This window comes from Nuphar pumila, chromosome 6, assembly GCF_984573655.1.
Source record: "Nuphar pumila chromosome 6, dmNupPumi1.hap1.1, whole genome shotgun sequence".
NCBI lineage: Eukaryota > Viridiplantae > Streptophyta > Magnoliopsida > Nymphaeales > Nymphaeaceae > Nuphar > Nuphar pumila.
Window position 1 is genome coordinate 6,486,298 of NC_143254.1, and position 17,275 is coordinate 6,503,572.

General features: G+C 35.9%; 1 protein-coding gene across 1 annotated transcript; it reads right to left on the reverse strand.

The window, feature by feature from the left end:
• Window positions 1–1,924: 1,924 nt before the first annotated feature.
• LOC149833777 (uncharacterized) lies at window positions 1,925–7,071 on the reverse strand. Its single transcript, XM_090009852.1, has 4 exons — window positions 5,276–7,071; window positions 3,433–3,837; window positions 2,740–2,948; window positions 1,925–2,487 (listed from the first exon to the last, which is right to left on the reverse strand). The coding sequence occupies exons 1-4, from the start codon at window positions 5,676–5,678 to the stop codon at window positions 2,245–2,247; spliced, it is 1,260 nt and encodes a 419-aa protein (XP_089865978.1). The 5' UTR covers window positions 5,679–7,071; the 3' UTR covers window positions 1,925–2,244.
• Window positions 7,072–17,275: the final 10,204 nt, after the last annotated feature.

The window sequence follows — 17,275 nt, forward strand, 5'->3', positions numbered from 1 at the left end:
GTATTATGATCGATTGAAGTTGGAGTTCGATTTGTACGCAGCTCTCTGGGTGTCAACGGGTCTGGTTTATCCGGACCCGACCCTGACTGAACCCTATAGGGTCTGGGTATGGTGACAAATAAGAAGACCCGATTAAGACCCGGGTCCAGAACTGAAGGTCTGATTAATACATGGACACAGGTAAAGTTTGTGAAATTTTATACCAGACCTGGACCCAACCCGAATTCCGATTAAGACCCACACATTTTCAATGTAAAAATGATAAAAAATATTATTTTACTGGGTATGGTCCATGTCTGGTTCATGTAGTTCCTATCAGATCCGGGTATGGTTTCTCTTATAGTAGACCCGATTAGAGCCAGGTTCGGACATGATACCATACCTGAAAACCTGGTGCAAGTCTGGTTAAACCTGGGTCCGAACCAAACCTGACCCATTGACACCCTTACTCTAGATGCACTTGGGTTTCCAGTGGTAATAGGGTCATAAATAGGGTGTCAACGAGTCAGGTTTGGTTTGGACCTAGTGGAACCAGACTTGGACCCGAGTATACTATCAGATCCAGACCCAGGTCTAATCGGGTCCACCATAAGAAAAGCATACCCGACCTGATAAGAACTACATGAACCAGACCCGACCATGCCCAGTAAAACCATACTTTTTTATTATTTTTACATTAAAAAATTACAGGTCTTAATCGGAACTCAGGTTGGGTCTGATAAAATTTCACAAACTATACTCGGGTCTATGTATTAATCAGACCTTCAGGTCCGGACATGAGAGAGAATATAAACCTGATTCCCGTGGATACAGAGGCAGTCGTAGAACACTTATCACAAGCATACAACACAAGATACCTTGGAGACTCTTGCTATAAAATTTGTGATGGATGTAATACACCAAAGTATTAGAGGTATGCCACACTTTGCGTCTCAGAGCTGGTAAACGAGCTGGAGCCAAGCTTGGCTCATTCTTGTGGCGAGCCAAAATGAGTTCGAGCTCATAATGAGCCTGAGTTAAATGAGCCGAGTTTGTGCTGGCTTGTTTACATAGAAAATATATTGTTTTAGAGCTGGGAGAAATAGGATTACAAAAATGTGCATGTAAAAAATGTATAGAATATATTGAAATATATTTCTTTCTACCTAACGAGCTTTTATTTTGAGTCGAGCTGAGCCAAGCACCTATTGTTTGTATTCACCTTGCCAAGCCTATCTCACAAAGCTCTTTACAAGCAGATGAGCTTGTTTCCCAACCCTAATTGCACGGAAGAAGGGCATGATTTCATTCACAAAGAGAGTACAGTGAGACCTTTCTCAGCCATATATCCATTAACACTATGCCCATTCATGGTTCCACAACATGACCATTGAATGACACTGTTGGTTCCACACTCCTGATCGCTACTTAAAAGTACTGAAGATCTCCCCCCACCCCCCCATACACACACACACACATAATCCATATCTGATCTGAATTGAGGGCTTGCCCATGTATGCAATCAGGTTGTGGGATTTATCACCAGTCAACAAAACCTAAAATATGCACCAGAGGCGCAATCACATTGCACATTTTTGATGAACTGTGCGATGTGATGGAACCTGATCCAGCCTCAGAGAATCATGATTTTTCGCATTGTGCAATTGTAGCCTGAACTACCTAAACCCAAGGCAGCAGCCCAGCACCGGGTCTTCTGAAGTTGTTCAGACCTCATGAAAAGCCAGATTGAGCTACATATCAGCAATGGCTGACTAGAAAAGCTTCCATGTCTTGGATAGGGACAATTCAGTAAAGCCAAGGGGGAGGAGGGATCCAAGAGAGCGTTTGTTTGTTAGTTTGTGTGTGTGTGTGTGTGTGTGTGTGAGAGAGAGAGAGAGAGAGAGATGTTTTAGTAATGCTAACTAAACTGCTCAGAAGAAGAAACTGACTGTTCAATTGTGTTTTTTTCTTTGCTGTTGGGCACAATGACAGCCGGCTAGACAGACTAGGCAACATTGAGTTTCATAACAGTACAAACTTGTGGTCAAATACAGCAGATCTGAATCAAACTACCATTTTTCTCACGGGGTTTTGGGAAAAAGTAGCTTAGAACGATTCAACAAACGCTATATCCGCCAGCATACACTATACATAACTGTGCCAATAGAATCATCAACCCCACCTTCTATGTTTAGTCAACAACATAAGTATTTGAAGTAAACACCGCAACAAAGAGACCAGGGAAGTCATACCAGTGGGCTGAAATCAACAAGGAAATAGGACCGGAGACGCATCTCTCTGCAACTTGCCTCCACGGAAATCCAGCTTGCTGATCTTCTCTGCACACCACTGCAACTGTTCTTCACTAATCCTTCCCATTCTCAGCACCCTAGACACCACCCTGATGTCAATGAGACAAAGTAAAAGCTCTGTTTCGTCCGGTGACTCGGGCCAGGATTTCTTTTTCCACCCTTTCTTTTTGAAGAGCTCCTTCAATTTCATCTTTTTCTGGATTTTATAAAGGCAATTTTACTTTGTTATTATGAAAAAATTCATGGTCACATACAATTGAAGGACGTGTAAAACGATCAACATGCGTGGTAGGAGCTGATTCTATTGATACTAGTACAAGAAAAGTGCAATTCTTGCAAGTCTTACATCAAAAGACTTGATGCAGATCCAGTTACTGATTGGTTCACAGAATTCAAACACTAGAACAACAGACATGTCAATGAAACATAATACAGAATTTAACACCACCTTGTCAAGATCAGTTTTGATTTGATGCAGTGGACCAGAAACTTGATTATGGCCTCCAAAAATGTTTAGAAGCCCAACAGCTTTCTTCTTGTCTATCTTGAGAAATTGGCAAAATATCAGGATAGAATCTTGAATTAACTGGAGGAGGTCAGAGACCGTGGTGGATGAGCCTGCCCCAGACTGTTCACTGGTTTCCTTCTGGTGCGCACCTTGATACATACAAGAAGCAACACATTTACCATGAAAACAGAAAGTGAAATATTGACACAACGTGCAACAAAAAAAAAAACTTCCATCCCTGTGAAGAAATACCAAATCTCAATCATGGTTCTAAATCAAGTATATATATATATATATAAGAAATCTCAAGTAATGACCAGAATATGGCCCTAGAAAAAAAAATAATCCGAAAACCTTTCATAATTCAAACTTTTAAATCAATTTACTCAGGTTGTAAATATTTGAAAAGGAGTAGGAGATCCATTACAAAAATCTACTTCAGCACACAATTTTTGCCATGGATATGGACAAACTTTTAAATAAGGAACAAAAACACACATCTGGCTAAAAGGAACTAAACATTGTATCATACTCAGATTGCAGTTTTTTCATATACAAGAATCATATGTAAGCTCTTAGCATTCCATAAAACACAAAAATAGATAGAACGATGTACCAAACAGCAGCAATTACCTTGAAAGCTTGGGACATGAAGCAACTTTGGCATAGAAACTCTAGCCCGGGCATAAATCTCCGGTCTGTGACCCAGTTCAAAAGGCTCATTCTCGATAAATCTCTGTAACAGAACTTGAAATTGCTGAAACTGCTCTGCAACACGGCTATAACATGGAAGTGTTTGGAATTCTGTTGATACAATCTTCTCTCTGAACTGTTTGTATTGGCAATGAAGAGCTTCCCAAGTCAAGCACACTTGAGCAACATATGCAGTTTCAAGTTCTTGATATGGATCATGGTGTTGCTCTTGCAGATGCTCGGCTTCATCCTGAAATTCCTGCTTCTTCAGGGACAAACGGCGAAGAGTTGATGCCAGATTATTAGATGTAGATCTTGGAGTTTTTTTCAAAGAAATTGGTGAACCTAAAGCAAGAAAAGAAAAGGGTTGCAAATATTAGAGAGATTGAAATGGTAAATATAAGCAAGAGGCATTCCGAAAAGAAAAACAAAAAAAGATTGAGGGTGCACTTGAATAACCCAGTTCTCAGAACCGGGCATTTAAAGAGAAGCAAATAGTGAATCTCTGGCTTCCCACTAGAATTCATGTTTCCTGGGATCCCACATTTGCTGGAGTGTTGGATCCCGCAGGGGCCCCATGCCAGATCCAATCTCGAGTTTGTGGGAAAAAAAATTCTACTTCACTTTAATTTGCAGATTACAATTTCCAAACCAATTAGTTTTTCAGGTTTCCTCTTTTATTATCATATCACAGTCTGCTTTTTGATCCCCTCATTCCTTTTCTGCTTATGTAAACTCAACCTCATAAGTATCAGAGAAATATTCATTTAATGCTTTACAGCTCTGGTCAAATGCTGTCAATCCGTTTATGATTGATATTTGATACGGCCATCAAGGGTGTATTTGGATTTACACTTGAATAGGGAAATGTGAATTTATAATGATGTGATATGTGAATTCATGTGCCCCAACGGAAAAGTAAAAACTGGGGGGGGTCTCACTTGTTTCAAGAATTCAAAGTACCATCTTCATGGATGGTAATTTGAATTACAACTGCAGGTGGCAATTTTGTCTTTTTGGGGGCAAGTCGAGAAAATGGTAGAACTCAAATTCTCGAGAAACAAACTCCAAAAAAAATAAAGGCGAGGGCCGGCCGGTAAGAACTCTCAATCCCCAAGAACCTTCCAGCTGTATTTAGGTGAACCCTGAATTATGTTTTTATTTCATTTAGTAAAAAATTATCTAAAATAATAACAATTACAAGAGAATGACAGCAAAGCAACCTTAGGAGGATAACCCAACTACAATCCAATTGCAGATAAATAGAGGAAATACACGAGCATGAATTTCTCTCATACTGCAATTCAACTTCATAAAGTTACAAATTTCTACAAGAAAAAATGGGGAAGCAACTTGCTGTAACTCAACTTCATAACATTACAAATTTGTACAAGGTAAAACGGCGAACAAATTACTCGGGAGAAAAGAGCACAGATAACGAATTGTAAGGGAACAAATTTTCATGTGTTACAATGGTGTAAATATGATGATCCATTCAAGAGACGCTATATGAAAAAGCAGCAGAAAATTATTTACAATGCACAGAAAAAAGGTGAGTCCCAAAGATCAACAGAAAATATAAAACTCCTATCAGCTATCCGAGGAAAAACTCTGCTACAAAATTTCATAGAAACACCAACTTCAATGATGTAATATAGGTGGTGCACTGAAATTTAAACAAAATAAGTGATAATTTGCTCTTCATCCAAATCCAGTATCATTATGTTAACATGCACCGGCATAGCAAGTAACAATGCAATCAAAGGATAATGGGCAACAGTACCTGCTTCAGGCATCTGTTCAGCAGTCATTTTATCGAAGAACAACATCTTCTCACTGTATTTACCATACACATTCTCAAACGAAGAACACAAACTACTATCCTCGGCCTCAGAGCCTCTCCATTCGCTAGAGCTCGTCTCCTCCATATAGGCATCCTCCTCGGGTATCTCTACCATGAAACTGTTCTTCCTCAATTCTTTTAAATGCCTCTTCACTTCGCCAGTTATGAAATCATCGTCATCGTCCTCAATGTCCCCTGAATTATCATTGGCACTAGTAACTGGTGCTGGCTGCAATTCTTCCTTCCCATTAGCAGCTTCGCAGGGTATCTGATTCACTTCTAGCTCTTTCTCCTCAATTCTCTTATGCGTCTTCCGAAAGATCTTCCCGTTAAAGAAATTCATTTTTACAACTCAGTGATCCCACTCTCTTCACCAACCTTTCAACGACACCAAATAGGATAACCTAGAAATTCAGAGCGACAGAGTTCCAGTAATCCGGAAAAATAGACAAACTAAAGTAAGGAATCAAACTACTGAAAATGTTTTGCGAGGTTTTTTTTCTCTAATATAGGCTCTAGTATCCTACTGGCGCCATGAATTCTAGCATTCAACAATTAAACTAAGGATCTGATTAGTTCAAGTCAGTGTGTGATATTCAGAGCAAAATCATCAAATGTTTCAATTTCCTCAACAGTACCCTGGATACAAACTTGCATTGCAAGATAAACTCTCGCAAAACACTACACTGAACAGATTGGTCAATTTAAAAGCATAAAAAAGACTCCCTTCAGAAGCCTCAGAGATATTCAACAGTACCAATCTTCTGCTATTCTCTACTCCCCTTCATCTAAAACTCTAGCAATTCTCTCCTATGGAACAGATCATTAACACCAATTTCCAGTATCCACAGTGGAAAAAAAAACACAGAACCTTCCCACTCCTAAACGAGATGCAGCTCAGCCTGAAACTAAAAGCCTAGCAACCCTGCTCTGCGACAGATCTACACCCAGTAACGGAGTCCTCAAAAGCTTCAAAATCTCACTCATTAATTAATACCCCACAAGAAAAAAACCCTCAAAAAGATACTGAACCCACACCAAACCACCTTTTTGGAAACCAAACCCCTTCATTTCCCCAACCATTGCTTCCACAAACTAAAACCCCAGAAAGATCACCCTAAGTAACAAAGGAAAAAAAAAACCAAGAAAGAGAATCTCCCAAAAGCATAGAAAATGAAAACCCAAGCAATCACATCAGCTGCAGAACCCCCACATTCTTCACAGAACCACCAAAAAACCCATAAAACAAAACAACAAAACCCACTCTCAAATCCAGATAAAAAAAGGATCAAACTAACAGAGGAAAGAAAACCCAAAAAATTAAGAGAGAGAGAGAGAGAGAGAGAGAGAGAGAGAGAGAACCCCCCCAAAAAGCCCACCAAACACCCTAGCAAAAAAAAAAAGGCAACCACTTTCAAAACCTTCAGCCTCTTCCTCCTCACATCAAAACCCGGAAACCCCAAATCCCCTGAGACCAGAGGGGGATTCCAGAAGCTTCTAGAAGAAGTAAGAGGCCCAACATGCAACAAGCGTGAAGCACTTAGGGCTATGCATGACCAGCCAAAAGCCCAACAAGAATGGGAGGAGGACGAGTGGAGCAGTGAAGAAAACTGACGACTCTGCCCCACACTTCCATTTCTGGGGAGGGGGGGATTGATGCGAGGAGAGACAGGGGCATAATGGGAATTAAAAAAACTGTGGCCTGCACGGAGCCCAAGAGAACCGGGAAGGACACAGGGAATATTGTCAGGATGAGAAAGTGAGTGAAAAAAAAAACATTTTTCGGAAAACTGAATACATTTCTCCCCACCCCTCTCTCTTTTTGGATTTTGAAACCCAGCACCAAATTTTTAGAAATATGCCGAACACCCCCTCTACCATATGCTTAACTGGGCACTCTAAGCATGCAAATCGGGTCGTAGATCCGACCCTGTTTACTATTGGCTCAGAACCATATTGCTGTATCCTGATAAAGTATATCTTAATCTGGGTCAGGTTTAGTTAGGGCTGGGAAACAGGCCGAGCCGCTCGTGGCATCTCTTGTTAAGCTCGTTAGGTGGTAAGAAATATGTTTTGGTTATCCTATTTCTTTCAGCTCTAAAACAATGTATTTTTTATATAAACAAATCAGCTCGAATTCGGCTTGTCTAACTAAGGCTCGAACTCAGCTTGGCTCACTACAAGAAATGATGAGCTCGTCTTGCTCAGCGTGTTTGCCAGCCATAGGTTAATTCACGATCCTGGTAAGAATCAGGCACATAAATATGTTTGGAGTTTGGTTAGAACCAGGTCTAACCGGACCCGTTTCAGTTAATGGACATGAATGATACAATTGATCTTTTATCAGTGGATCGTGTACCAAAGAGTGTCTTATTCTGATCCAAAACTATACTATGAAATCTTGAGTTGAGTCTGGATACACTATACAGAGCTGGACTTGCTTTTCTAAATATGGATCTAGTATTGGGTCCATCTTGACACGACATGTGTCTGAAAGCTTAGAAAACATGTAGATTTGGATATGGGTAGGTTTAGGGTGCATTCATACCGCATTCACAAAGGTACATGTGTTGGTTACAGGTAGGGATGAAAAATGGCTCGAATATGAATACTCATTTGAGCTGATATTGTGCCTAAACCTTTGAAGAGTGGGTTCGGTTTTCATTTGAGTTCAAGTACGATTTTGAGATGGGTCCCAGATTCAATTTTGATATAATCCTGACCATATACATTTATTGGAAATCAACATGGATTTGAGATTTTGTTTCAAATCCAACTAGTGTTGGGATATATATATCCAACGATGTAACTCGGATTCGGTTTCAATTCTGACCGATTTGCACCATTAGTTGTTGTAGGTGGCATATATCTACATCATAATTCATGTAGGCCTACCCATGCCCATAAGGAGGTAAACGGTTCAGATTCGGATAGGATGTGGCTAATACCATATTCTACTAACTGGATTTTGGCTAAAACAGATTCGAATTCATTCAGATGGTGAAAAGCTCATACCAGATCCTTTAAAGGAACGGATTCAGATATCTGTCAAATTCGGATATTTTTCAGATTCAGTAGCAAAACATCGAAACATATCTGCATCCGATTATAAATCGGATATGGTTTTAGCTTAAACCGAACTCTGTAGAATATCGGACAAAATTCAATTCATTGACAACCACATACCACGTCATCAACATCTTGCCGTCTAAAATTTTATACGTCTTATTACTTCTCAGGAACCATATGTGCATGAAAGATAAACAAAGGTGACAATTATTTTATCATGATATTTTTAACTGTGTTACTTTCAAAATAAGGAAAATGGCTGTACTGTGAGACAGATTTGATGCGTTTTTTCAAATGCTTCACAAATTAAGAAATGCGTCCCAATTCCCATGTTCAATTTTGGAGGTTACTGACTTTTTAAAGGACATTTTTACCCTTATCACATGCTAATATCTCTCCATTTTTGTGTGTTGTCGCAACACTGTCGTCTCTCTAAATCTCAATAAAAATAAAAATGTTCATTATATTTTGCAGAAATCATGAATTTGTTATAAATGGTACTAATGGCGTGGCGCTGCTTGCAAAAGTTTGTTACTTCTGAAATTCATCAAGAGTTTGGCGTTGGTAATTGCAAAAGTCTGTCTTTAGATGTGGAATTCATAAAAAAATTATGAAATTCATAAACTTTTGCATGTTGGCGACTTATAACAATGCAAAATTATATTTTAGCGTGTTAATTTAAGTATATATACATATAAGCTATTAGATTATGAATTTCGTTAAGAGTTTTACGTTAGTGGTTACAAAAGTCTACTTTCAATGCAGAATTAATGAAAAGTTTACAAAATTTACGAAATTTCGCATTATGTGAACTTTAAGCAATGTGAGAATCTGTTTTAACATGTAAATTTACTTGTATATATAGGCGATTAAAATGTGAATTTTGTCAAGAGTTTCGTGTTGGTGGTTGTGAAATTCTTGAAATGTTTGCGAATTTTTAAAAAAAAAAATTAGTGTGAGAATTTTGCAAGCATTAAAATCAATGTTTCTGTACTAGCATAATATAAAAGCAAAGTTATGATTTCACATAAACTAAGGTTTTTATGATATCAAATCTATAGAAAATTATTGACATTTTCTCCGGGCCAAGCATCGGTGGTGAGAAGATCGATGACACTTTATTGATGAAAAATCATAGACAATGAGTTTTACCTGTAAAAGCATCTTATGGTATGGGTAAAATAGAAAACAAAAAGTTTGCAAGTTATTTGTAAGTGTTGTAATTGATCATTTGAAAATTCATTTTCATCATAAAGAACATAAACGATGATGATGTAGAATCGATGGAGGGTTTGTAGTTTTAATGAACAATGATAGTTAGATAAATATGTTGGATGATGATGACGTAAAATTGATGATATATTGTATTTTCTATCCATCATCACAGAGTTGGTGTATCTCACAATTAGCATTCAATCACATGATATAGGTAGTATAAAAAAAATAGAAGAACAACATAGAGTGTATAATAAATGATGATATACTGTGTTTTTTCTTCGTCAAAGATACATTGATGTGTAGTATTTTTGAGGCCTAAGAGATGAAGGTATCTTTGCATATACTTTATTTTTTTTCATTAAAGTGACAATGAGAAGCAACATTCTTGTGAAATAGAATGAATATAATGTATAAGTGACTTCATTTTGTGAAAGAACAAAATGAATGCAATATATTACTATTCATTCATTTTGTTAAATAATGTCATGAATGCAATGTATGAGCAACTTTATTTTATGAAAGAATAATATGAAAGCAATATATGAGCAACTTTATTTTATGAATGCATAACAAGAATGCAATGTATGAGAGACTTCATTTCATGAAAGATTGAAATGAATGCAATGCATAAGCAACTTCATTTTGTGAAAGAATAAAATGAATGCAACATATGAACAACTTCATATTCGAAAAAAGATGAGAAATGTGCACATATACATATGAGTTTTTTTCAAAATAAGTAAATTTTCTCCTTGTGTTCAAAATGATGGAAAATTTGCACGTATACAAAACATGTGAATTTTCTCCCAAATATGTGAATTTTTAACTAAATATGTAATTTTTCAATACAAATTCATACATAAGCGAATTTCTTCCTTATGTGCAAAATTTTTATGCAAATTTGCATGTATATATGCAATTTTTCTTCAAAATATATAATTTTTTTAATTTATGTATGAAATTTTATCAAATATGTGATATTTTTGCTTTACAGTTTACTATTACAAAATAAATCTGTCTGTTTAACAATTTAACAATACATATAAACAAAACTTTTAAAATTTACAATTAAAATTTATCAACAAACATGACAGAACAACTATAAATTTTGCCAACATAACATGCAAAATTACAACAAAGTTTTTAAATATAACCATGAATGAACTTTGTATCCAAATGACATCAAAGTTTTTGTTAATTATATCAAAATTATATCTATATTTTTATTGCAAAAATAAATATATTACCATCAATGTATACTCTTCAGGATTGTCTAGAGCTTAGCTAACTTCTCATCGCCATCTGGCACCTCATCGTTCGATATCTTCTCTTCCTACGCCTCAACCCTCTCTTCCTCCTCAACTATATATTTGGCCTATTGCAAATAGATATTCTTTCTCTCATGTTTATACAATTTTATCATGCGGTTTTTGTACATAGATATATCATTTTGAAAAAGGTTATTAGTAAATAACTAACGATAGCTTACATAAAAAAAATATGACATACAACCATTGGGACCAAACCCACTTGGAAAACAAGTTCTCATTAAAAATCCAATTTATATTTTTTTTAAACTTTGAAATGTGTTTATAACTTATCAAATTTCTGTTAAATATGTATTTTGGCAATATTTTATTAAGTATTATATTAAAATAAAATAGCCGTTTAATTAATATATGACCGAAATGCCCCTATGATTATAAGCAAAGATATAACATCTAAATACATCTAGTTAGCTTCAAAACTCTCTGAAATCACTCAAATAGTTCATAAACACCATAATATATATATATATATATATATATGATTATAAATAAAATAAAACAAATAGTTAAATGCCAAAAATAATTTTATAAATGTTAATTCTACCCTTATTGGCTAGAAATGAGCAAATGAACATGCAATACACCAAAAGAATGAAATTTAAAAGCCATAACAAATTTCTAACTCAAACATAAAGATATTTACTTTATTTATTCATTACTCTCAAAACTTACAGGTTTTACATTAGATGTATCTGTTTCAACATGAATCCACTCTTGGCGCATCAAGCAAAAAGATACATAGAAGCATACCTGAAGATGTCGTGGCGTGCGAGTGCGGGTGTTCGACGTTCTCCTCAATCGATCGATGCCCACGATGAGCCCAAGCCTAAGGTCGACGGTGAGCAAGACCTTGTACCACATAAACCTTATGTAGTATATGGGGTAGGCTAATAGCTATGAATCTCTCATCATTTTCATGACAGTCTACCCCCTTATATAATGGGAGAAAGAAGCAGTTACGTGAATATGGTCTCTCCACATTCACGTAACTCTCACCCACTAACACCCCATTATGTGGCCCACTAATGGTGTCAAAATGGGCCACCCAATGGGTTGGACCCAAATCTGTTATGTCCAACATTCTTTCACTTGACCATTGACACTAAAAGTACACTAAATTGAGGTTTATACTGTTATCTCGATTTAATTCTTTATGTAGGTTCACATGTTACCCTTTATTACAAGAATGAATCATATAAGTCATGGAGATGAATACTCCTTTATGAAATGCCATATTTTCATGTACTATACTATAATTCACCTTCAGTGTTTTAGCATGTTAAAATTACTTTTATGAATAAGTTGGTCTCTTACCTATTCTATTGGTGCTTTAATATTGTTATTTTGTTATTCACTCTAACCCATATAAGAGATCATTTATGCAAAATTAACAATATACAAAGCCATAGAGAATCAAATTCATATACACAAATGTGATCACATAATGTATTGTCATACATCAGAAAGAATAAAAAAGACACATCTCCTTTACATGTTGGGAATACAATCTCAGTGCTAGCCCTTTAGTAAGGGGATCCACAGTCATTTTCTTCATCCCAATTGTATCAATACATACCAGATGATTCTCAGTTCTTTCTTTAACAACAAAGTATTTTAACTCCATGTGTCGACACGAGGTTGAGTTCTTGTTATTATTTGAAAAGGATACAACTGCTTCATTATCACAAAAGATCTTTAGTGGTCTCTCAATAGATTCCACAATACCAAGACCTATAATGAAGTTTCTTATCCAAATGGCTTGTGACAAAGTCTCGTATAGAGCAACAAATTCTGCCTCCATGATATGAACAACAGTGGTAGATTGTTTTCCACTTCTCCATGAGATAGCACCACCCGCTAATAAGAAAATGAATCCAGTAGTAAATTTTCTACTATCAATACACCCTCTTAAGTCTGCATCGGAGTATCCAACAACCTCTAGGTGGTCAGCTTTCGTGTAAATCAACATATTGTCTTTCGTTTCTTATAAATAACGCATGACCTTCTTCGCTGCCTTTCAGTGCATAATGTCTGGATTTAACTGATAACTACCAAGCGTTCTCACAACAAATGTTATATCAGGTTGAGTGTAGGTCTACGCATATTATAAACTCCTAACTGCCGAAGCATATGGGACACCTGTCATCTGAACTTTTGTAATATCATCTTGAGGACAATCCTTTAAGCTTAATTTATCCCCTTTCATTATTGGTGCCGAACTAGGAGAACAATTATTCATCCCATATCTTTTTAATAAACTTAAAGATATAGGATTTCTGAAAGATGCCAAGGACACCCTTAGTTTTGTCACGATGGATCTCAGTTTCAAGGACATAAGTGGCATCACCCATGTCCTTCATATCGAAATGAGAGGAAAGAAAATCTTTTGTCTTATGTAGTAAACTCAAATCATTAGTCATAAGAAGAATATCGTCAACATATAAAACCAAAATTGTGAACTTACTCCCACTAGTCTTTATATAATGCACTGATCAACAATGTTTTCACTGAATCCAAAGTTCATAATTACCTGATTGAACTATTTATACCACTAGCGGGAGGCCTGTTTAAGTCCATAAATTGACTTCTTCAATTTACAAACTAAATTATTCGAGTCATCTATACTGAAACCAGGAGGTTGTTGCATGTATACCTCCTCGCCCAGATTCTCATTCAAGAAGGCAGTTTTGACATTCATCTGATGTAGCTTTAAATCAAAATAAGCTATGAGAGCCATGATTATCCTCAATGATTCCTTAGTTGAGACATGAGAAAAAGTCTCATTATAATCAATGCCTTCTATCTGTGTGAAACCTTTTGCAACAAGCGTAACCTTGTACCTCTCCACATGACCTTTAAAATGTATTTTTGTCTTATAGACCCATTTACAACCAACAGCTCTAACTCTATCAGGTCGAGGTACAATATCCCACACTTGGTTCTTTGCCATAAAGTCAAACTCTTCTTTCATGACATTAATCAAATGTATTGATCTTTCACTTTCAATGGCTTCTGCGAATGTAAAAGAATTTTCATCAATGCCTATGAAATCATTAGACTCTTGCAAATATACTACATAGTCTGGATAGATAGCAGATTTTCTGATTCTTGTAGATCTCCATACAGGTACTATAGGTGGTTCAAAATGAGCCTTTGTATCTTGTTGTTGTTGTATATTCTCATTAATAACTGACTCTAATTGGGATTGATGTTCATTGATTAGATTTTCTCTTACATTATCTAAAGGAATAATGATAGGAAAAATCAGGTATTTATCATTAGTAGGTGTAGAACCTCATTTCTGCGATTCCTCAAAATCAATATTTTGAGATGCATCTATCACAATAGAACCATTTTCAAGAAATCTTGCTTTATTTGTTTTCACTATCTTTGGTATATGAGATGGACAATAAAACCTAATGCCCTTTGACCTTTCTGGATAACAAATAAAAAATCCACTAGTTGTCCTATGTTCTAAGACTTTTATATGTGAGTTATACAACTTAGCTTTAGTTGAACATCTCCATATGCACATATATGATAAAAAAAGATTTTTTACCTATCCATAACTCGTAAAGAGTCTTTTAAACAATCTTTGTAGGAACCTTATTCAAAATATGCATTGTTGTCCTAAGAGCATCACCCTATAAGGTCAAAAGAAGGTCTGAGTGATTCAACATCACTTGAACTATTTTCTTAAGCGTAAGGTTTCTTCTTTCAGCTACACCATTCTGGTAAGCAATATCAGGCATGATATACTGAGGTACAATGCCTTCCTCTTTAAGAAACTGCACTAATGGCCCTTCTTTTTATTCAATCTTAGTGAAATGACCATAATATTGGTCACCTTTATTAGACTCGACAACCTTGATAACTTTATCAGTTTGTTTCTCTACTTCTTTCTTGAAGTTTTTAAAAACTTAAAAAACTTTTGATTTTTTAAATAATAAGTAGAGATACATATACCATGAGTAATCATCTATAAAGGTGATAAAATACTTTTCACCCGTATAACACAATGAAAAGGGTCACAAACATCCTTATGCACTATCTCCAACTTTCTATTACTACGTTTGACATCTTTTTTATACGTGTTAGATTGCTTAGCCTTTATGCAATCAACACATGACTCTATATTCATGAAATCAAGGGATCCAAGGATTCTCTCTTTCACGAGTCTTTAGACTCTCTCTTTCAAGATATGTCCTAACCTTCGATGCCAAAGCAGATAGGATTGATCATCCTTTAGGTCACGTTTATTGTCAATCATTGTATTCTCAATGGTGTGAGATTTCCGAATTTGAAATTTGGTTCTTAATCGATATAAACCATCACACATATATATAGAACCTATATTCATTGAATTTTTCATAATAATAAGATTAAAATTTTCAAATTTAAATATAAAGCCAAACTTATCAAGTTTTGAAATTGAAATCGGGTTTCGACTATAAGATGAAACATAGAATATATCGACCAAATCCAATATGAATCCCGACTCCAACACAATTCTACAGGTACCAACGTTCTTCACATGCGAACACATCTTATTTCTTGAGAAGATGCTTCTTTCATGCTCTGTTGGTTCTCTCTTGTTCAGAAATGCCTGCAAAGAGTTGGTAATGTGTACCGTGACACCAAAATCAATCTACCAAGTTTTGAAATTGAAACATAGAATGTATCGACTATAAGATGAAAATAGAATGTATCGACCAAATCCAATATGAATCCCGACTCCAACACAATTCTACAGGTACCAACGTTCTTCACATGCGAACACATCCTATTTCTTGAGAAGATGCTTCTTTTATGCTCTGTTGGTTCTCTCTTGTTCAGAAATGCCTGCAAAGAGTTGGTAATGTGTACCGTGACAACAAAACCAATCTACCAACTATGCAATAGAACATTAATTAAATTGCACTAATGAAAAACAAATGACTCATTACCTTTATTTTTGAGTCACTTCTTATACTTCAAACAGTCCACCTTCTTATACCCCTTCTTCTTGCAAAAGAAACACTTTATAGAATAGCCTCCTGACTGAGATTTAGCTTTCGCCTGAAAGTTTGAGCTCTCCCCAACGACTTTATTCTGATTCTTCTTCTTAAAGGAGTTTTTTTTTAGCCTCAACCTCTGTTTATTCTTATGAAAGGCTATATGTACACTTGGCACCCACCCATCCTTCAATCTCTCATCTTCTTCAACACACTTAGCCAAGAGGTCATTAAAAGACCACTCATCATTATGTATGTTGTAAGAGATTTTGAATGGTCCATACTCAGTAGGTAACAAGGTTAAGATCAGATGGACCAAAAGGAGTCAGAGATGGTGAACTTCATATCATTTAGTTGAGTAACAATATTTCTCATTTTTAAAATATATTGTCGAATGTGATTGTCGTCAAAATATTTCATAGACATTAATTTGGACATGAGTGCACTGGCACTTGCCTTATTAGAAGTGACGAATTGAGCATCAATAGCTCTCAAAAATTCTTTCACTGTTCTGCAGTGAGCAATGACGCCTCAAATATTCTTAGCCACTCGAGATTGCAAAAGTAACAGGCTAAGTCTATTCGAGCACTCTCACTTCTCAAAGGCAACCTTTTAATCGGTTGTACTCTGCTCTGTAAGAGTGGGAGGTTCGTCAATTCTAAGGGTCAGATATAGATTCATATGGCTCAAAGTGAATAACACAATTTCTTTTTAATCAGAAAATTTAATCCGTCCAAAAGAGAGATATTACTAGAACCATCGATAAGAAAGGAACCTGATACAATAAGACATTACTATTATTGCTCAAACGAGACTCGTGTTGAAAAGGTAAAATTGAGACCCTTTATTTTTATATTTTCTGAGACAAGCATAGTTTAGACATTATCGTTCCACTTTGGTGGAAACGACAATACTCATAGTTGCTCAGTCTCTTCAATTCATAAGAAAATGACTTTAGTTGGGGAAACTAGCAGATCATATAACCAGAGGCAATTCAACATTGTACCTTTGGGTACGAACATGCTTCATGAGTTGGAATACACATCTACTATAACACCCTAGGTGAATTTGGAACACAACAACCTACATTTGGGTAGAATCGATGTTTCATAATATCACACACAATTATAATAACAAATCTTAATACGATCTAAAGAATCTTTAATCAACACAACTCAGATCACTTTGGTGATTACATGAATCGGTTAATCAAGATCTTTTACTAAAAATATATTCGTATTATAGAGCACGCCCATGCACACATTTTAATGCATGTGTATTCATGACAAAATACAAATCCATGCTTCAACTAATATGCATAAACTAATTGT